The 22,435-nt window shown below is 52.0% G+C and overlaps 1 protein-coding gene across 6 annotated transcripts in view; it reads right to left on the bottom strand.

Annotated features, from left to right (window-relative positions):
* IGSF9B (immunoglobulin superfamily member 9B) overlaps positions 1–9,114 on the bottom strand; it is a 56,836-nt gene extending 47,722 nt beyond the window's left edge. For all 6 annotated transcript variants that reach the window (XR_007498246.1, XR_007498245.1, XR_007498244.1 and 3 more), the window contains exons 1-2: positions 8,904–9,114; positions 1,156–1,353 (exon numbers count right to left, since the gene is read on the bottom strand). Coding sequence is in view for 1 of the 6 variants with exons in the window: in XM_049778211.1 (XP_049634168.1) it covers positions 1,156–1,353; positions 8,904–8,967 (262 nt within the window). In the remaining 5 variants the exon portion in view is untranslated. The remainder of the gene's footprint in view (positions 1–1,155; positions 1,354–8,903) is intronic.
* Positions 9,115–22,435: the final 13,321 nt, after the last annotated feature.

Genomic DNA, 22,435 nt, shown 5'->3' on the forward strand with positions numbered 1-22,435 from the left:
AGGGAGGGAGGGGGAGGGAAGGAGGGAGGGAGGAAGGAAAGAAGGGAGAGATGGAAGGAAGGAGGGAAGGAGGGAGGGAAGGAGGGAGGGAGGGGGAGGGAGGGAGGAAAAGGGAGGGAGAGAGGGAGGGAGGCTCTTAGAAGAAAAACTACTCAGAGCCCAGAAGCCAGAAAGTAAAAGCAGTGACCCACCATCTTCCTCTCTTCCTTTAAGTCCATCACATTCAAGTATATAATCCACACACAGCAGCACATGCAAACACATTCACGGCATACATCTCTATCCAAATGGCTTACATACCTGCTCCCATCCATACATTCATGTGCAACACACCCAAACACATCTGCCCACACTCTTGTATACAGAAACAGGCAGACACACTCACATGCACTCCTATGAAAACCCGACTTTCACTCATGTGCACAGCCCTCCGGAAACATTCCCTCAGGCTCTCCGGTGCAAACATAGGCCTATGAACCCACTTGTGTGTACAAACACACCTGTGTGCACACAGAAAAAGCATGTGTACACACATATGCCTGATCTCACACCCATGTATATGCATACATGTATGTGCTCACAATATATGCTGACACACACGTGCGCGCGCTCAGTTACTTGCACAGATACACACACTCTCCCATCCTTAGCCCTCCTCCCCGAAGGATGGTGGGTAGCTGCTGGCAGTGACTCACTGCAAGGACAGGAGTGGACAGGAGTAATTGCAGGGCAGGACACCCAGAGCCAGGAGCAGAGAAGCTGGAGCAGCAGTGGAAGTGACAGCAGGCACCCTCAGCGACAGACAGCCTAGAGGCCACTTACTAGAGGCTCTCAGGCGGAGATGGGAGGAAGGAGATGCTTCCCAGGCACCAGATCTACTCCACTTACTACAACACAGGCCCATCCTCCGGCCTGCTCCTGCCCAGCCCTGGGCTGTCACATAAGGGGCTTTCTGCAAAGAACCTATTCCTCCCTTGCCTCCACCACTTAATTAAAACCTACATAGTCCCCAGGATGGCAGAGATGTGAAAACAGAGATAATGGTAGTGAATGATATGAAACAATAGAGATAAGGGGGAACCTGGTGGGGACAGGTAACTTCTAAGGGGGAGAGGCCAGAGGAGGGGACATAGGAGGAGGCAGTTCAGCTCTTACCTGCATACTCAGGGTCCACGTGGGGAGGATAGTAGCCGAACTTGATGAAGATGGGAATAGGCACCCCGAACTTGAACCACTCCACAACATAGGGCGGTGGCTGGCCCGTCACCGGGTGGATGACGTCGCATCGCAGAACCACAGCCTCACCAGCACGGGCAGTCACAAACTCTGGCTCCTCACGCAGGTTGTGGGCACCTGCAAGACACATGGAGGTACCATGGGGGGCCCTTGCTGAGAGGGTCCCCAGTCCCTGTACAGTCCACCCTCTCAACTGGCTCTCCTCTCTAGGAAGTCCTAGGTTCCCACATCCTGTGTAACCTGTGTGTGGCTGGGGGGCCCACCTACAAGCACCCCCTTAATCCTCTGGCATCTGGTCTGTACGTACAGGGAGCCAGGGACTCCCTGTATAGGGGAATCCCAGAATCAGTCCTCTGGCACCTGCATTTAGAACTCTGGGACAGCCCCAGGGGACAGCCCCCACCCCCATAATTTCCAACAGCCTAAGGCTCTTTGGAGTGGGAAAGTGGGGTACCCCTTCCCCCTAGACTGTGCCCACTGCTGGGGTTCTCAAGTTCTCCATTTACCAGCCTGAAAAGCCCTGACATCACCATAAGCAGGAAGGGTGCTGGGGACAGGGTATCCCAACCCAGCTTAGGTCCAGCCCACCTTCCACACAGCAAAGATGGGGGACAAGAGGCGAGAGGAGACAGGCAGGGAGGGGCACCTGTCCCCTGAGCCCAATGCACCAAGTCTCCTGGGCCAGCTAGCCAGCCTGAAAAGCCACTCCCAGTCGCCTTCCCTGCCCCCTCACCCACCCAAACCTGCCCACAGCAAGCCCTGACCCTTGTCTGTACAGGCAGTCCTGCGCTCCCCTAGGTGTCCTCACACTGTCTTTCCTGATGTCTCAGTGCCTCTGCTTCTTCCTGCAGCTCTAGCTCCGGCTCTGGCTCTGGCTTGTTTCTCCCAGGTTCCTTCATACCTCTCCAGGTCTGTCTCTTCTAGTCTGTTTTTTGGATTTGGGGGTGGGGTTTGGGGTTTGTTGTTTGTTTGGGGCCACACCCAGCCATGTTTAGGCTGTTCAGGCTTTGTATTCAGGGATCCTCAAACTCAGGTTGGTTGTGTGGCAGGGCAAGCACCTTTCCCACTAGGCTATCTCTCAGCCCCCCTCAAGTCTCTTGGTCACAGACTTTCTCTCTAGGCCCTGCATAACTTGCCTATTTTGTTGCTATGCATGTATGTGCTGTTGATGTGCTGTGTACGTATGCATGGAATATATGTTGTGTGTACACTGGTGCGTGCAAGGGAGAATGGCTTCCAATTCACCTGTGCAGCGGGAAAGGCATAGAGGAAATGTGTCTGTGTGTGCGTGTTTGGGTGTTGGTGGCCACTCCTGAGTGTCTGTCAGCTGTCCGTGAGTCTCCCAGCATCCCTGGCACTCTCTCCCCCTCCCCCTCTTCCTCTCTTTCCCCGCAAGTAGCGGAAGGAGGAGGCCAGCCCTGCCAGAAGCTGATTGGCTCCCAGTGACATCACTGTTTTCCAGAGAAAGAGCTAAGATCACAGAGTATTTTTGGAGCCAAGCAGAGCTCTGCACTCACCTGCCGAGGCCCCAGCAGGCTTCCTAAACCCCAGCCCCCAACCATGCTTCAGGCTAAGTTTGAATCCCAGCCCACCCTGGGGGGAAAGCAGAGAGAGGGCCAGCTGCTGTAAGTACCTCCCCCAGCTCCCCAGGGACAGACAGCCTTGAGGGACAGACCCACCTCCCAGTCTCCTGGAGTACAAAAGCTCATCTATCTCATCCCTGCCCAGAGACTAGCAGCCCCATCAGGCACATATCAATACATGCATACCTATGTGTGGGTGTGCATGGTGAAGATAATGTGAGCCTGTGTGACCATGTGTGTCTGATGGCCCGTGGGTACATGAGATTTGGTATTTATGGGAGCATCTGTGTGTGCCCAAGTATGAGTTAGAGGTGCACAAGTACAAGCAGGAGTTTGTGTGTACAAGTGTATAGTCCGTATGTAGCGATGTGCGTGCGTGAGGGTGAGTGCCATGTGTGTTGAATGTACATGTGTGAATCTGTCAGTGTGTGAGCATGTATATAAGGGTGAGTGACGGTGAATGTGCACATGAGTGTATGCAGTGTGTCTCTGTGTGAACGTGTGAGTGTAAATGTGTGCGTGCGTTTGAATACGTATGCATGCGTGGATGTATGCATGTAGGTGAATGAACACGTCAAGCGTGAGAGCGTGTGTACGTATGTCTGCGTGTGAATGTGTGCATATGGTATGCATGAGTGTGTCTAAGAGGGTGAACGTGTGTTCATGTGTGGGTGTGTGCATGTGTGAATTGTACATGTGTGTAGGAGTAGGAATACATGAGCTCATTAGCGTGTGTGTGTGTGTGTGTGTGTGTGTGTGTGTGTGTGTGTGTGTATGCATATGCATGGATGCAGGAGGGGGGATGTGGCACTCTCAGCGATGCTGACCTGCCAGGAGGTGAGAAGAGGCAAGAGGTGATAGAGGGGCCTGGTATGCAGACTTGCCAGGAGATAAAAAGAGGAGATATAAGGACAAAGACCCAGAGCTGGGCAGGAGCAGGAGAGAAAAGGTGCCCCAACCCTCTAAGTCCCCCTCAGTGAGGGAGGCTGGGCTGTTCCTTCATTTGCACTTGCTCAGCCACTGTTCGTTCGCAATGCATAGAGATGAGCCAGCCACCAGGTCTTACTGCCAGAGGCTGCTCCCCACCTCAAAAGCAAGCTGAGAGGGGACAGAGACTAGCAAAGCCAAAAGATTGGCTTTGAGAGAGGGCAGAGGGTGAGCCCAGTGACTCAGTTCCCTAGTCAGCCCCACAACCTATCACTCCTGCTTCTCCCTGAACCACTGCAGTCCAGGGCCACCTAAGACTTTCTCCAAATGCCTGAGAAAAGTAGCTAACAGCCAGGAGGAGCATGGACAAGTGCCAGAGACAAGGGGGTCCAAGGCCCATCCAAGGAAGGAAAGAGGGAAGGAAAGAGAGGGAAGGAGCACTCAGGGACATACACGGAGGACAAAGCTCTGGACCTGGGGGGAGGAGGAGGGAGAGGAGGTGCAGTGCAGGAAGGACAGAGGCCAGATTCCTCCAGGACCCTCTAGCAGCTGGGGGAGGAGAAAGCCCAGAGGTGTCACTGTGGGATGTACAGGCTCCATCTTGCTCACTGAGCAGTCCCTCTCCCAGGCAGGGAACAGCAGGTAGGAAGGCAGAGGAAGCTAGAGTGACTTTGGGGGAAGCCTGCAGGGGACAGGTGGCACCAAGTGGACTGGAATCCCTTGGCACATAAGCACAGGCCCCTCCTGTAGACACACAGTGCCAGGGATACTGGAATCTACTGTGTCCACTGTGTGCCCAACCAGAGGCAGGGCCTCCACCCAGAAGTCACTTATGCCCCACAGCCCACCTGGCCAATCTGTGCCAGGTACTGAGGGAGCTGGGAGGCCTCTGGGCTACTTTACCAGCATCCTTCATCCCATCGTACCTGAAGTCAGAGGTCAGCATCGCCTCCCCCCCCCACAGTCAGCACTGTGACCACAGAGATGCAGGTGGTGTGGGATGTGGAAAAGCGGGGTTCCCCTACATTTCCTGGAGGACCAGCCTGTGAGCCTTCCTCCTCTTCCTCCTCCACCTCTCCTCTTCCTCCTCCTCCTCCCGGGTACAACGAACCACAGGTCTGTTGTCTAATAATAACAGCGCCAGCCACTACCACCTCCATCTGCCAGCCTAAAAATACCCTGCGGAGCCCTACAGTGGCCCAGCCCCCGTTCCCTGAGAACCAGGAGACACTCCCAGGGGAGGCCTGGCGAGCACAGAGGGCAGAACTCCTCTGTCCATCCCAGAACAGGAGCCTGGATGTGGCACCCTACCCTAGCAGGTCCTCAAGAAGTCTCTGTCCTGCTGAGGTCTCCCCACAAGGGATCCTCAGCCCTGGTATTAGAGGGCAAAGGTCAGTTGAAGTCAAGGGCTTGAACAGCTGCTGAAGAGCAAAGATTGAGATGAAGGACAGTCAGCTAAGGGAGACCCCCTTCCCTCCAGTCCTCTAGGGGGCTGCCCATACCCCTGGGCCAGGCCCTATTTCCCAGAACCCGGACAGGAAGTAGCAGTAGTGCTTTGGCTGAACTCACCCAGGGCACACCCCACTTGCAGGACAGTGGGAGCCCCATAGTTGCTCCTGGGGTGACACCCGGCACAGGCAGGGGACAGACAGCCCATAGATCAGAGATAGGCCAGGGGTGTTATCCAGGTGGATCCAGACCAGGGGATGGGAGGAGATGATAGAAAATGTGAGGCTGGGCTGGGCAGGTCCAGCTGCTCCCCTCTTCCAGCACAGAGACGCTGCCCAGAGCCCCCCTGAGAGACCAGACCTCGGCCACACCTTTTTCCCCATCTCTTGCTCCTTTGTCCAGAAAGAGCAGCAAAGTGGAAAGATTCCAGAGAAAAATAGGTCAGCGTTGGTGGGTGGGCCAAGCTCCCTGAAGCCACAGCCCCCTCGACAGTGGCTGGGACCTGGGTTTGTGTCCCCACTCCCGGACCAAAAGTATTTGCTACCCCAGGCCCCAGTGATGCTGCCACATCTGGAAACTTCTGGACTGGCTCCAACTCCAGCACAGAGCAGGGGAGCTGGGAACCTCACCTATTTGCTCCTCCTACTACTCACCCTGTGTGTGCCTCCCTGTGAGGGTACAGGTGTAGCCACACAGCGGCCAGAGGCATGTGTATGCCTGTGCATAGCAGATGCACACACAATACACAGGTGTGTGGATATTCACAGTGCACATGGACACACAAGAATAGAGGTGCACATAAGCCCATGTGCACACAGAATTACATCTGCATGCGCACACATAGATGCATACTCCATCTGGGCACGGAAATCTGTGCGCGCGCACGCACACACACACACACACACACACACACACACACACACACACAGAGGCCTGCCTTCACACACCCACAGGCTTCCACGCTCTTGGAGCAGCTCTTTACACAAGCTGTGGAGGGCAGGGCGGCAGCAGACAGGAGAGAAGCCTTGGCCTTTAGATAGAGATAGAGGAACCTCCCAGGAGAGTGGGGTCGCTTCAGGCCTGCTTTAGGGTCCTCTTCCTGCCGCCCCAGTTCCAGGCTGGGATGGAGATGATGGGAAAGAGCAAAAAAGCACCTAAATCCAGGCACTCACAAAAAGCCAGGGGTCGAGGCCAGGAGAGGGTGGGGCTCGAAGGGTGTCAAATGAGTCCAGCAGTCTCAGGACCTTAAAGATGACTGCCAGCTCTGGACAGAACTGGGAGCCAGCACAGCCCAGAACCTCCCCAGCTAGGCCCTGGGAGGCCAAAGAGTCCAGGCCTCAACAGGCCCCTTCTCTCCCCATCTCCACTTAGGCTCCACTTAGCCACTTCCTCCAGGTTCTCTGCTTGCTCACCCACTGCAGGGCTGGTGTCAGGCAAGAGCAGCCTCCAGACTTCAGGATGGCGTTAGGGGGGACGGGTCCCACTGCAGGAGGCTCTAGTCTAGGTCAAATCCCCACTTTGTTGGGGGAAGCCCACCAGGAAGGGGGAGGAGCAGGGTTGGGAATCAGACTCCAATGTCTCCTCCCCTGCTAGCTAGAGGCTGCCAGAGGCCTTCCCCACCCCACCCCCACCCCCCAGCTAGCTCAGCAAGTCAGCGCTGCAGAAAACTGCCCTCCCAGCCCCAGCCCGCTAAGGCAGCACCAAGCTCCAGCAAAGGGGACCAGTGTAACATCCCACCCCTCCATCCCAGAGTCCAAGTCAGACCCTAAGAGTGCCACCCGGTGCCCTTGGGAATCTCCCCGAGAAAAGCTGAACTGGGGGGGGGGGGGAACCTAGTGTGCCAGCACAACCCCAAGCTTGCTTCTGTCCAGTGCAGCTCCACAAACAGCAGCTTCCCGGATTAGCCAGCTTGCCCTCCACACACACCCCTGGGGGAGACTGAGGGCCCCAGGCATTCCGCAGACAAGGTCAGAGAGAAGGTTCCCATTAGCCCTCAGACACTCCTACTGATCAATGGCCGGAATGGCTCAAGGGCAAAGGGGCCGGAGAGCCAGCTGAATGAAAACTAATAGGGGAAAGCTCAGGCTGCAGAGCCTCAGCAGAGCCCACTCCGCCCCTCAGGCAGGCAGACAGACAGACAAGCCAGCTTTCCAGCACCCTGGGCAGTTCCACTACACTCCATCCACTTCCCGCAGGGAATGGGGGCCCAGGGACTATGTACGAGTTATCCAAGGTCACCAGAGACAAGAATCTCTCGGAATCCTCTTCGGTGACAAAGACCCCAACAAGACCAATGAAGAAGGCTTCATAGCCAACCAACCGGAGGGAAGCACAGCCTTGGCTGGTATCCCCTTGGATGTCGGGCTCCCTCCTCCGGTCCTGCCGTACTAGGGTTTCCCAGGATCTCCCCATCTCAGCTCCTTTGCCTTTATTCTGGGCTTCACCTTGCAGAGTCCCTCCCCGCCTCCCCCACCCTCCATTCCCGGGCCATTTGGGAGACTGCCTCGAGCGCCCCTTTGGATTCAAAGACCCCCAGCTTATCCTTTTGTGCTTGCAAGCCCCAGCCTGGGTCCCAGACAGGAACATACCAAAAACTGAAAGGGGGACACGAAGACTAGAAAGACATGGGCGAGGCGGGGCGCAGGCTGGAGCCTCAGCAAGCCCCAGGCTTGCGTGCACCCGGATCCCTGAGGCCCGTGGGGAGTTTTAAATCACCCAGGTCGGCTCCACATCTCCTAAGGACCTAAGCCCCCTTCCTCCGGCCCCTCCGCTCGGTCTGTTTACAGACGCCTCCCGCGCCCTATTCCAGAAACTTTCCCAAATTCCTCCCGTCCCTGCGCATCCCGGGAGGCAGGAGACCCGCCTAAGAGGAGTCTGGGGCGATCCCCAGTGCCGGCGATTGCCGCGGGGCGCGGGGTCTCCCTCCGTGCCGCAGCCCCCAAAGTCTGCCACCCAAAGGCCGCTCCGCCAGGGGCCAAAGCCAAAGCCAAAGCCCGCTGGCCCACAGCAGCGCCGCGAAGCAATCGCCTCCTCTGGGGCGCGCAACGGAACGGGGAAGGGAAAAGCCCCTGCGCGCTCCGCGGGCGGCAGAGGGATCCCGCCCCCGCCCCAGCTCCAGCTCCAGCCCCAGCCCCAGCCCCAGCTCCAGCCCCAGCCCCAGCCAGCCGCCAAGGCAGCGGGAAGCCGGAGGGGGTTCCCCGGAACTTTGGCCAGCCGGGGCGCAGGTGCAGGCGTAGGTGCAGGTGCAGCTGAGGTCGGCTCCGGCCAGCCAGAGCCTTCGAGCCGGGATCCCGAGAGCCCCCGATCAGGGTCCCCAGCTCCACCGGCCACAGCGCCCTGGAGCTGGAGGGCGGGCCCCGAGGAGGGAGCCCCGAGATTCGGTCCCTCCGCGGCGCGTCCAGTCCAGGGACTGGGGTCGCGCCTCCCGCCCTCCCCGCGCCGCCTGGGGTCCCCGCCTAGCCCGAAGCTCGCAAAACTCGGGCCGCCGGAGTTGGGGAAAGGCGCCCACTCGCCGGGGCGCCGCTGGGGATTTGGGGGAGCGCCCGGGAGGCTCCCCGATTGCCCGGCGGTCCCTCCCTCCCCGCAGGCGGCCGCGAGCGAGCTCGAGGCGCTCCGTGCCACCCAGTCCTGACAGCCCAGCCCCCGATCGCCTCGCCCGCGGAAAGGCGGCGCCCCGGAGCGGAGCGCGGGCGCCACTCGCCGACTCACCTTGAGCCGCGAGACCTCGGGTGCCGATCACACTTGCTAGCAAAGTGGCCACATACCAAATCATAGTACTACCGCGCGCCCGCCGGGAGCCTCATCCTACCGCGAATGCTCCCGCTCCCCCGCGCCCGCCTACGCCTCTCGCCGGCGCCCCTGCAGCCCGGGCCGCCCGCTCTCCATCATCCCTCGGCGGCTCGGCTCGGCTCGGCTCGGCTCGGCTCGCTCGGCGCGCAGCCTCCCGGCCCCGGCGCAGCGGCACCTGCACTACGAGCCCGGGCGGACAGCGGCGCAGCCTAGCCGGTCCGCGCCCCAAAGCCCGCCCTCGCTGCGCTCCTATTGGTCTCGGCTCTCCCACCCCGATCTTCTATTGGCTGACGTCCACGCCCATCACGGTGCGGGGCTTGCGAGCCCGTTTCAAGGTGCGTTGGAGTGCGGCGAGCACAGAGCCGCAGAATCATGCGCATTGCCGGGGACCGACCAGGCGGTGTGGCGGTCCGCTCTGCGCGCTGCTCACACTGCATGGCAAGTTTCTGCACGAGGGGCTGCGGACCCCGCGGCGGGACCCTGCGGGGTGTCGATTATCCCTGACAGATTCGAGGGGGGGCAGCGCCCCCGCCCACCCCGGGAACCCAAGCATGCGTTTTTTCCAACCTACAAATAGCAAACAGTTCCCGGAGGACGGTGCCTTTTTGGATGCTGGGGGAACCCGGGAACGCGCAGTCCGGGAACATCTGGGGATGTCCTTCGCTGGATGGAGAGCTTAGCAAAGAGGTCACCCCGCTGCCTCCGCACCCCACTGCTTTCCACGCACGGCCGCTCTCCCCCCACCCCACTCCACCCTACCTACCCTTCACACATCCCAAATGAAAACGAGTTCAGCTCATTTCACACGCCCCACATGAAATGAGTTCAGCTCCAGCCGGCGTCAAGGCGGGGGGAAATGACTAAAATGACCTCTAAAAGTCGCTGGGATTGAGACTGAGTCATTGGCTAGACTGCGGGTGTGTCCCAAAGCCCGAATGGTTGCACACGTCTGTCCCCGAGCACTGCAGGACCGGGGATGGCCAAATAAGCTCGTTGTTACTATTCTCAACTTGGAGTTGAGATCAAAGTTCTCCCCTCCCTTCTTCCGTAAAAGGCTGCCTCCTTCTGCCCAGCACACTGATGGACAGCTCGGAGAAGGAAGGGAAGGAAGTCTGCTGGGGGTAGGGAGCAGTTTGTGAGGGGTAGGAGAATGAAGCGAGGACCCTGGAGAAGGAGAAGGTGAAACCCAACTCAGGAGGATGGAGTCCGGCCCCTGGACCTTCTTCCTAGCCTCTCACCTCGCCTCCCTTCCCCCACATCCTCAAGGTGGTATTTGGAGAATAAATAAATGAATGTCATGGAAACAGTAGGAACAGTCCCTTCGCCTGGCCCGCTATGGAGGCTGCAGTGAAGATACTTGTTCTTTCTGAGAGGGAAAGCTGTGCTGAGCTGGGCACTGGGCACGTGCCCCAGGAAGGGCTACCGGCCAAGGACGAAGACCAAAGGGCCATCCGACCCCAACTGGGAATGTGGTACATGAAAGCACCCCCCTCGGGCCCGGAGAGATAGCGCAGCGGCGTTTGCCTTGCAAGCAGCCTATCCAGGACCAAAGGTGGTTGGTTCGAATCCCGGTGTCCCATATGGTCCCCCGTGCCTGCCAGGAGCTATTTCTGAGCAGACAGCCAGGAGTAACCCCTGAGCATCGCCAGGTGTGGCCCAAAAAACAAAAACCAAAAAAAAAAAAAAAAAAAGCACCCCCCATTCACAAGGCACTGTCCTACCATGGGCAGCTCCCCCACAAAGAACCAGGAGACCCAGCAGGAATCCCACATGCATGACCTGTGTCCTAGAAGAACTGTCTTACCAGACACAGAACCTTCTTCACTTGCCACGACAAGGAGATAGAGACTGTTAGCCTTGCCTGGTGAGTGCTCAGTGTCTGGACAGAGAAAGCAGCGCTCAGCCAACGGTGCTCTCTGCCTCTCCCAGCATAGGTGCCTTTATCCCTGGGCCCCTGCATTAAGTTCTCTTGCTCCACTAAATGCTTCCCTTGTGGAGGAAGGGTCTGAAGTCAACTGAAAGCCCCAAGTCCTCAGTTATCCCAGCTACGTGCCAGAGAACACTCCCTCTATCCACAGCTTCCACAATTCCACAAATACATACACACACCTCCTTTCCCAGAGTCCCAGGGCTGAGAAGTCTTGTGGGGATCCATTTGCTGAACTGTTAATAGCAGGATTTTTCTTCTTACAGAACTTCCAAGCAGTTAACTGGCCTAGAGAGATTGCTGGGTTCCCAAGGGCAAGTCAGGTTCCTAGCCTGTTCGAGATATCAACAAGGCAAGAAACAAAGCATCTATGCTCAGAAGGAAAAAAAAAAACATTCTGAAAAGATTTGGGGGAAAAGGGGCCAAAGAGATAGCATGGAGGTAAGGTGTTTGCCTTGCATGTAGAAGGTTGTTGGTTCGAATCCCAACATCCCATATGGTCCCCCGAACCTGCCAGGAGTGATTTCTGAGCCTAGAGCCAGGAGGAACCCCTGCGCGTGCCAGGTGTGACCCAAAACCAAAAAAAAAATTGGGGGACAGGAGAAAGATCTGCTTGGCCTCTGTTTGTCCCTATGCAGTTTGCTTCTTTTTTTTCCAGGGAGTGAGCACTGTTTGTGAGGTTGGAGGGAAAGAGAGCAAGTACAGCTTAAGTGCATGAGTGGGATTGATAATGGGTTTAAGAGAACAATCCCAAAAGGCAACAAGAGCTCAGTGTCCAAGGACACCTGTGCTGCTGTAAGGCTGCAAGCTTCATCCCGGGTGCCATCAGATGTTCCAAGCAATATTCTGGCAGCTGCAACAAGTCCCAAATGAATTTCAGCTATGCCAGCCCCAGGGATGTGAGCTCCAAACACTGGGATGCAGACCCTAGTGTGCACCACAGCTTTAAATTGAGCATCCTGGCCTGGGGCAATGGTAATGGCCTCCATGAACACCTCCAGGATGACCTATTGGTCCCCAATTCTCATCCTGGGACCCGAGCACTGAACTTGAGCCTGGTTAAGAGGGATGCCCAATCCTCATGACCACTTGGAACCCCCATTCCACACAAAAAAAGTCCTACATTCTTCTAGATAAGTCTTTTGGGGCTGTGGAACAGGGTGTGGGGGTAGAGAGGAGGGGGGAGAATATTAGAAATATTAAGGAAAGTTAGCTCCCAGGACCATCTGGCTGCCTTTTTTCTCCACTTCAATGAGACACATTGTATGAGCTCACAGTGAAGGCTAGCCATAGAGAACTTTGGGGCAATGGCTGTGTTCTGGGTGCAGCAAGGCTGTTGGCCTCTCCCTGACATGGACCCAACCAGCAAGCCTGCAGGATAAACATGACCCCCGGCTGTCCCCAAGGGCCACGGAGGAAGGATGAGAGCTGACAGCATGACCAGCTGGTAGGTGGACACGGCCTGATCCATGCCATTGAGGAAGGGCTTATGTGTCTGTCATGTGTGGGAATAGAGGACAGATGTTCTGGGGAAGGACAGAAAGCTCAGGACCTGAGAAATAGTGCCCAGATTCAATTCGAAGCACCCTATATGGTTTCCTTGATCGCCGCCAGCCTTGTCCACCCAGCCCCAATACAAAATGCCCATCTGATTTGTTAATTCATGGAAACCCAGCCCAGCATTCCACTTGCACAGCCATGCTGGGTATTTAGTTCTATAAGTGGAGAATGCCATCTTCACTACCTTCTCTGAACAGGCCCTAAAACCTGGCAATTCCTTGCCTTTTCTTCCTGGGGAGTGGGAAGGCCTCACTTAGAATCCAGTTAGGGTCGGCATGAGGACAGCTGCCCATGCTGAATCAGAGCACCCCTGAGTGAGTCCCAAAGAGCACGTTCAGCATTAACATAATGAGAGAACTCTCTGTTATTATGCCCTATTAAAAAAAGGGGGGATGAGATGCCTTAACAAGTATCATTTATTTGCTAACAGAGCTGTGATGTGAGCAGAACTTGATGGGAATAACTCTCCTCTGTTTCCCCTGGAGTCTGACCAGCAGGAAGGAGGCGTATGGCTTGGTCCCAGGGCCAGCAACTTGCTGCTGGCAAAGGGCCAGAGCCACAAGCAGAAAGAGCTCTTCACCATGTGGGCCCCTTACAGGCTGCTCGTGCTTCCCCCACACCATGGCAGCCAGGTGCCATGCACCAGCACCTTGTTAGAACCAAGATGTGGGCTTTTCCCTTCTGCCCAGGCATGGAAACCCCAATGAATCAAAGTTTCAAGGCAGAGAATGTTAAGAGTAGAGTCGTGTCATCAAGGAGCTCTCAAAAAAGGAAGGAATGCTACCATCCACCATGAAAATGGTTCCCAAAATCTGTTGCTTTGTTGTGTTTAGGGAACATACCCAACTGTGCTCAGGGATCTCTCCTAGTGGACTCTGGGGACCATATGGGGCACAAAGGATAGAACCTGGGTTGTCTATATGCAAGGAAAGTACCCTACCTGCTATACTATCTCTCCAGCTGCCAAAATTTGGACCAAAATGCAGTCCTGAACTAAGGAGAAAACTCAGAGGACTGAGTGCAGGCTTTGTATGCAAGAAGCCCAGAATCACTCCTTGATACTGCCAGGTGCCCCTGAGCACCACAGTGTGACCACACATACACATACCATATATATATATATATATATATATATATATATATATATATATATATGCACATATATATATACACTTACATGAACCACACACAAACACACACAAGCACTGTTGAGAAAGTCTTCAGAAAAAAAGAGATAGGCAGATCATCTCTGTGCTTCAAATTTTCACATTCTGATCAAAGCCACTACCACCATGCTGGGAAATGAGTCTGGCCCTTATAAAAGCTGATCCTGTGTGTGAAGCCAACAAATCATTTTACCTTATTTTCTCTTACATGCCCAAGACCAGTCAGCATGTTTTAAAATAACTTGGAAAGAAGAATAAAATAAACAAAGGAAATTATATTTTTAAAATATAAATATCTGGGGCCGGCGACGTGGCGCTAGAGGTAAGGTGTCTGCTTTGCAAGCGCTAGCCAAGGATCAGGACCGCGGTTCGATCCCCCGGCATCCCATATGGTCCCCCCAAGCCAGGAGCAATTTCTGAGCACTTAGCCAGGAGTAACCCCTGAGCATCAAATGTGTGTGGCCCGAAAAAAAAAAATATATATATATATATAAATATCTAATCTTAATGATAAAAGAATAAGGATAAGAGAAGGGAAACTTTGCAGGATACACAAACCTTCTCTAAGAATGTTCCTTCCAGACTTAGCAGGCCACAGACCTACAGCTTACTTTTCCCTGAGCCAGGTGGTAATCACTGATTTACTCTCCTAAAGTTCTGCTTTCACTTCCTCTCCAAACACTCCACTCTATAAACTTGTACTTACTCAAATTTCAAACTTTGGTCAGAGACACTGGAGTTAAGGCACTAGCTTTGCAATGATCAACCTTGGTTCCATCCCCAGTACAACATATGGTCTCCCAAGCACTTCTAAACACAGAGTCAGGAAAGTTCTTCAGCAGCTCTGGATGTGATCCATCTACACACACACACACACACACACACACACACACACACACACACACACACACAAATAAACACTGGACCGAAGAGATAACACAAAGGACTGGAGCAAGGTTTTACGTATGGAAGGTATCGCTGGGGTCATCTCCAACTCCACATAGTTCCCTAAACATCAGGGAGCAAATTCTATGAATTACTGGGTTTATCCATCTAATAAATAATAAAATAAAATAATAAATTGGACTCAAAACATTGTCTGAGTCCAATGTCCCATAAAGTACATCTGCTCCATGGCCTATGAGTCAAAGCTGCCCCAGAGCCATCAATCCAGCTTCATCATGGCCCATGAATCCAGCTGCCCCATGACCTGTCAACTCAGCCACCTCATGCTCCACTGTAGTTTTCCCTTGTCTGGGTGACTTATCCTGAAACAGGTCCCTTTTTAAGAAATTGGGAGTTTCTTATTGTGATCCAGGCTTGAGACACTGCATCTCCCAAATGGGCTATCTCTGCCATCTTGTCTAAGAGAGGGTTCCCCAGCACAGGAAAGCAAAGGACCCTTGCTGAACTGGGTTCCAGCCCTCACATGCCTAAGCCGGGTCTGTAGCCCAGAACTGGGCAATAGTCTGCACCACCCTGAAAGGTATAGAGTGGAACACTCTCACTCTGACCCTTTTATCAGACTTCATGTTCTTTCTTCAGTGGTGGGGCTTTGGGCCCAGATCTCATCATGCAAAGGATACACTTGATCATTGAGCCCCATCCCCAGATCTTAAAAAACCGCTAGTAATCACTTCAGTGACATCAACCAGATCTGAGGTTTTAGCCCAATATTATATCTTTCTTGTTAGACTGAGAAGAGAACAAGTTCTTGCCTAAGAAGAAAGTAGATGCATAAATAATAAATCCACATTGAATCTGAAACCCAATTACAGAGCATTCCTTGCCTCACTCTTCATTCTCCTGGGCTCTAGGCCAGTGCTGTGTGACCTGCCAGAGGCCTGGGGCCTGCTTGTGTGGCTAAACCTAAGAACATGGAAAAGGACCTCTCTGCTTTGCATCAAATTTGTCAGAACTCAGAAGCCTGGAAGGAAGAACATTGATGTTAAGGAACACCTCCCTGCTGAGGGTAGCATCATAGGAGGCTCCCAGGAATCCCTAAGGCGACAAGCCTGAGTTGATGATGCTGGAAGAAGCTGGGACAATGACACTACATACAGGCTAGTATCTGGGAGCTAAGACAGTGAGGGCAGATCCTAGTTGGGCAGCCCAGCACGCTGGGGTGAATCATGTGTTCTCTTCTCTGAAGATTCTAGAAATGAAGCTATTTAGGAGCTAAGGACCCAAAGGTGTCTTTATAATTGGTCTTCATCCTATTCAGTATAACTCATTTTGTTGGTGCTTATCAATCATTGGGTGGAAGCACCTTTGGATTGAAGCATTTGAAGCATCCTTTGTGGTTTTTTGTTTGTTTGTTTGTTTTTAAAACATCCTTTGGATTGATCTCTTGCCCTACCTATTCTTCCCAGGGTATGGTCTTTTGCTTCCCAATAAAGACCCCAACTCTCAGGGAGAAACTCCATGTGGTTTCAGTTTTTCCATGAATGAACTATCTGCTTCTTAGGAGTGGAAAACTTGTGTGTGGAAGTTCCTTAGCCTGTTTTATTCTCTTAATCGTCTGTGTATTATTTCCTGCCACTTGCTTCCAGACCTGTGTCCCACCATTCTCCTGGAATTGGGGCATGAGGTTCCACTTCAGGTAACCACGTGTAAGAAGTTAAAGATTGATTCATATCTCACACCTTACACAAAAGTCAATTCAAAGTGTATTAAAGACCTTGAGATTAGACCCGAATCCATAAAGTTCATTGAGGAAAATATAGGCAAAATACTCCAACACTTAGACCTCAAAGAAGTCTTCAATGATAGGATGTCAATGGCAAGAACTATATCATTAAACATGAATAAATGAGATTAATCAAACTAAAATGTTTCTGTATGGCAATAGAAACACAGGCTAAAATTAGAAGACAGCTAACTGAACAGAAGAAAAAAATTGCACTCAACACATCAAATAAAGGTTTGATATCTAGGATATATGAAGTACTCGCAAAAGTTAACTCCACAAAAACTGAAAATCTCATCATAAAATGGGGAGAAGAAATGAACAGATACTTTTCTGAGGAAGACCAACGATGGTCAATAGATGCATGAAAAAAAATACTCATCATCACTTATCATTAGGGAAATCCAAATTAAGACAATAATGAGGCCCGGAGAGATAGTACAGCGGTGTTTGCCTTGCAAGCAGCCGATCCAGGACCAAAGGTGGTTGGTTCGAATCCCGGTGTCCCATATGGTCCCTCGTGCCTGCCAGGAGCTATTTCTGAGCAGACAGCCAGGAGTAACCCCTGAGCACCGCCGGGTGTGGCCCAAAAACCAAAAACCAAAAAAAAAAAAAAAAAGACAATAATGAGATATCATCTTATACCAGTGAGTATGGCACATATCAAAATACTAGGAACAATCTCTGTTGGTGGAGATGTGGTGAGAAAGTTATTCTCATCCACTGCTGGTGGGAATGCTGCCTAGTCCAATATGGAAAACAGTATGGAGGGTTCTCAATAAACTCAAAATTGATCTGCCATATGACCTAGCCATCCCTCTTTTTGGTATCTATTCCCAGGACAGAAAAACATTCACCCAAAAGAATGTATGTACACCGTTATTCATTATAACACTCAGCACAATAGCCAAGACTTGGAATCAACCTAGATGTCCAACAACAGACAAGTGGATCATAAAGATGTGGTATATACATAGAATGGAATACTACATAGCTGTAAGGAATGATGCAATCATGCAATTTTCAGCTTCATGGATGGAATTGGAAGATATTATGTTAAGTGAAGTTAGCCAGAATAAATTGTTAGCCAGATGAAGTTAGTCAGGATAAATACAGAATGATATCATTTATATGTGTTATTTAGAATAACTGGATGAAGAAATGATCTAAATGAGAGTTGTGTCCAAGATTCTTGGCTCCAGAGTATAGTAAGGAGAAGGAAAGAAATTGAGTGGAAGAGGAGAAAACCAAATATAAAGGAATGGGGGCCATAGGCCAAGTGGTTTCAGGTGCATTGATGGAGTTAAAAAACAGACAGAACTAAATATCCAAGCCAACAACAATGGAATCAAGAGACCCAAACTTTAACAATCTAAACTTAAAATGTGCCTATTATACTGGCAGGCTGGGGGTAGGGAGGCACTTGGGAAACATTGATGTAGGGAGGTGGATACTGGTGGTGGGATTCGCCCTGATTCATTGTATGTATAAAACCCAAATATGAAGGACTTTATAAATCACAATAGTTTCAATAAAATTAAAATTAAAAGAAAGTGTGATACCAGGGCTTTTTGGAGATCTTCCTTTTTTTCAGGAGGCCTGGCAGCAGCGTACATGCTCCTAAAAGTCATACTGTCAGGAATGGTGTTTTGAATTTCTGATTAACTTCATTTGTTTGATGTTATCATCCCTAAGGTAAAGTAACACACAATTTAACAACAGAATGGACAGCAACAAGAGCTTACTAAACCACCTGCCATTGTATTAATGACTTCATTGGAAATAACAATAATTTTCACAAATGTACTTGCTATTGTACTTTTACTTTCTTTTATCTTTCATTTTTTCTCTTCCATTTTATTTTTATCTTTTCTTTCTAGTTTTTCAATACCTTTGCTTTCATTTATCTGAAAACAAATGTATTATAATCAACTATGTCAATTGTGTGATGTATTTTCTTTAAATAAATAGATACAATTTTAAAAGTGTGATAAAATTTTATTTTATTTTATTTTATTTTATTCTGAGTCCACATCAAGCAATGTTCAGGGATTACTCCTGCCTCTGCACGCAGGATTCACTTGTGGTGTTGCTCATTGGCCCATACACAATGTTGGGGATTGAGCCTGGGTCTACCAAGTGCAAGGCAAACACTTTACACTTAATTTTAATTTTAATTTTGTTTAAACACCATAGTTTACAAAGTTGTTCAAGAGTCAGAGAGATAGCACAGTGGTTGGGCCTTTGCCTTGCACACGTGACTGATTGGGGTCAGAGTGATAGAACAGCTGGTAAGAACTTTGACTGCACACAGCCAACCTGGGTTCCATCCCCATCATCCCATAGGGTCCCCGCCCTAAGTGCACTGTCAAGAGTGACTTCTGAGTGCATAGCCAGGAGTCAACCCTGAGGGCTGCTGCTGGGCTGAGATATGGCAGAACCATGGAGGCAGGAATCTCAGACTGTGGGGGATAGAAAGGGGGTGTGGGTGTACCTATTTAAGACCCTAGACCCACCCATTTTGGGAAGGGGTTTTGGAAACCGGATAGTAGGTGTAACCTTACCTGCTAGACCCTCCCATTTATTTTTTTTTTCAGGAAGCATTAACTTTATTCATGCCCTATTCACCACATGTGTGTGGCCTATCTCATAACCTTTTAAGCACTAGTTATTCTTGGCCCTGCATCTAAACTCCTTTCAGCCATCTTCCCTTTGGGCTCCATGCTGGTCAAAGACCAGAACACAGAAACCCAAAAGCCAGAGCGCCCAGCAGCGCAGAACGGGCAAAGAGCCAAAAAGGGCAAAAAGCCAAAAGGGCAAATTCCCTTGGTCCATGCCTTATCTACCTTTTCCCAGACCCCTCCCAGGAATGGGAGGGTCTAGCAGGTAAGGTTACACCTACTATCCGGTTTCCAAGACCCCTCCCCGAAATGGGTGGGTCTAGGGTCTTAAATAGGTACACCCACATTTCCTCCTTTTCTTAATATCCAGCCCCATCGTTAATTATTTAATTCAACAAGGGGGGACTGTGCTTGTTCTCTACATCCACAGATAGAGCATGCAGAGGCAGCAGACTCGGGGGCTACAGCTGGACATCTATTTCTGGGCATCTATTTCTGGCACACAGTCAACCCCCACTCCCTCTAGGACCCCTGCTCATGAATGTTCCACTCGCACACAGAGGGCCTTGTGTTGGCAGCAAGAAGCCAAGCTCTTCTGTACCACTGCTCCCACTACCCCAGACCTTGGCACAAGCCACATTGTGCCAGGTGCAGAAAACAGGAAGAAGGGGCCAGGGGTCAGGAGGTCACTTTAGCCCCATCCTGTGCCCTATCCCCGCCCTACCCTCTGCCCCTTTCTTCCAAGTAACCCCAACCCTAGGTGTCCTCTGCTCTTACGCTTTGCTCCCCTCAGAGGAGTACCAAAACTGGAGCAGCACTGCTTCTGGGGAAAGACTGCATGGCAGAGACTGATGCTAGAAGTTTCCATGATGCATGGTTGCTAGAACAGAAGAAAGCAGGACAGACAAGCTGACTCTCCAACTGGCCTCACTTTTCCAACAGAGCAACCCAAGCAAGTGAGTCAATTCTTTCAGCTTCAGAAAATTCCAAAATAGTCCCTGCACAGGACAACAGCTCTGTATCGAGACATAGGAGAGGCTGTGGAGAGGTGAGGAGCTCCTGGCACATGTAGCATTGCTGGAATAAAGACTGGTATGGGGCAGAAGTGAACAGAGAACAGAGCTTCAGGTGCTTGACTTGTACATGGCCAACCCTGGCACTGCCAGGATTGATTCCTATTTACAGAGCCAGAATAAGTCCTGAGACAGCCAGCCAGGGCCCAAAATGAATGAATGAGCAATAATAAGAGCAAATGTTTTATATAAATGTTGACATATAAATATTCTTATTACCCATAACTGCTGTTGGGAGAGTTTGGGGTTTAAGGTAATTATAAGTGGTGCTCAGGGATTACTCCCACTCCATGCTCAAGGGCCATTTTCAGCAGTGGTTGGGGAACCACTGAGTGCTGAGGACTGAACCCAGGACTCCTGCATGCAATGCCTCTTCTCCAGTCCTCCCCATCCCAAATGATGATTCCAATGTTTGTCATGGCTTTTCCATGCATGCTTCTCTTTTTAGCAGTTTATGGGAGTGGGATAAGGGTTGAAAGCTTGATAGTAGGTGGGCAAGGCAGACTCCTTCTATCCTTCCAAGAATGTTCTCAACAGCAAGCAAAGATGGCACTGGCATCCTGACAGACATACTGTGGGATTCTCTCCCTAGATAAGTTGCTTTGGCTTTGGGTAAGGCCAGGTGTAAATGAAAGCCTGGGGAGCAAAGACAGCAGAGAGGGAGTGCAGAAGGGAGATCACCCGCATTCATGGCAGAGGTCGTGCTGCCATCTCAGTGACCCCTGAGCACCAGCAGGAACAAGCCCCAAGTCTGGAGTAGCTCCTGAGCACCCCAAACACAAAAAGAATTAGAAGATGATGCTTCATCCGCCCTTAGCCTGCAGCCCCAAAAACCTTGTTACTTGGTGAGAAACAAGGAAGCCTTTGAGCATGGAGTCCGGGCTGTTTGTCTGAAAAAGGGCTTCCTGGCACATGAGGGGACCAGCAGAAATGGGGACAGGGGCTATTGTTCAGGAGGAAGTATGTGGAGCCCCCCTCTAGGAAACCATCTTGGGAAAATCTGCAATGGGGTGGGGCCAGCAGGCTAAGTGAGGTGCTGGTCCACACTCTCCCAAAAGACAGTCAGGACAACTTGAGAACAATGAACTGAGAAGGAAGCTGAAGGGGTCAGAGGGCAGGATGTTTGAGTGCTGGTCTCTTGGAAATTCCCCAAGATTCATAGGAGTCACCAAGCCGCCTCTGCCACATTCCATGAGGAGGAGCTGCTTTTGAAAAGAGCCTTTGGCAGAGCAGAAGGGGCCTTTTTCTGCCCAGGGAGTTGCTTCTCTGGGGTCTCTTTGAGGCTTGAGCCTCCAAAGAGAAAAGTGGAAAATGGGGTGTGGGCAGTGGTTGCCCTCCAGGTCAACTGCCTGCCCCTAGCAGACAAGGGAAATCTGGCTGCTCCATGGGCTTTGGACTCCAACACAAAGACGACCAGGAAATCTTTTGGGCACAAGTCCAGGATCTGAGAGTGTCTCTGAATTAGGGGGCTTTTGGGAAGAGAAAGGAGGGAGAATGAGCATCCCTGGAAACCAGGCCTCAGCATCTGGGGGGATTCAGGTTTGAAGAGCAAGAAAAAACATCACCACTTTGCAAAATCAGGGCCACATGTGTGGGTTGGAGGGTTTGGTAGATGAGACATCAGGCTTCTGTCCCTCAATCTGTTTTCACAGACAAGCCCATCCCTGCCAGACTCTCCCACAGGAATGACTGCACGTAGTATGGGAGCACGCACAGAATCATGCCTGGAGAACAGAGTGGGGCAGGTCCTGCCAAGGCACTGCAAGCGGCACAGCCTGTGTTCAAGTTCCTGAGCCCACGGGCTCAAACTGCCCCCTCAGGTTCTTTCTCTGTGCCCCTTCTTAGTCACCACAGACTCCTGCTCACAGAGTCAGCCCATGGAGACCCTAGAGCAGGAGCTTCTTGTCCTATGAGAGTCTCCTCTGCATCCATGCCTTCAGATCCAACGTACAGGAAGTCCTAGATTCACCCCAACTCTGACACAGGCCCCACTCCCTGTCACCCTATTGCTTGCTCCCAAATCCAGCAGCTGGCACCCGGTAGTGAGGATTGGTGTTAGGGGAAACAAACAACATTTCAGGCCAGGCCTCTCCACATTGTGTGAGGGTCTAGCTCAGGACAGGCTCTACCAAGTGCCCTCCAGGCCCCTGAGAATCAGTCCTGAGGGAGCAGGACAAAGACTGGAGCTGGGCCACAGAGAGCACAGGAAGCTGCAGGGTAGGGCCCCAAGGGCCAGAGAGCCAAGAACTAGCTCCAGGCTGAACTCTCCAGACAAGTCTGGGCTCTCTGGCCTGTCAGGCAGTGGGAGTGGGTCAAGGAACTGTGGCTCAGTCCGAGTGCACAGTGTGTGAATCCGTGTTTGTTTGTACCTTAGTGAACTGTCTGTGCACATATGTGTGGATGTGTGTGTGTCTT

This window comes from Suncus etruscus, chromosome 8 (assembly GCF_024139225.1).
Source record: "Suncus etruscus isolate mSunEtr1 chromosome 8, mSunEtr1.pri.cur, whole genome shotgun sequence".
NCBI classification, from domain to species: Eukaryota; Metazoa; Chordata; class Mammalia; order Eulipotyphla; family Soricidae; genus Suncus; species Suncus etruscus.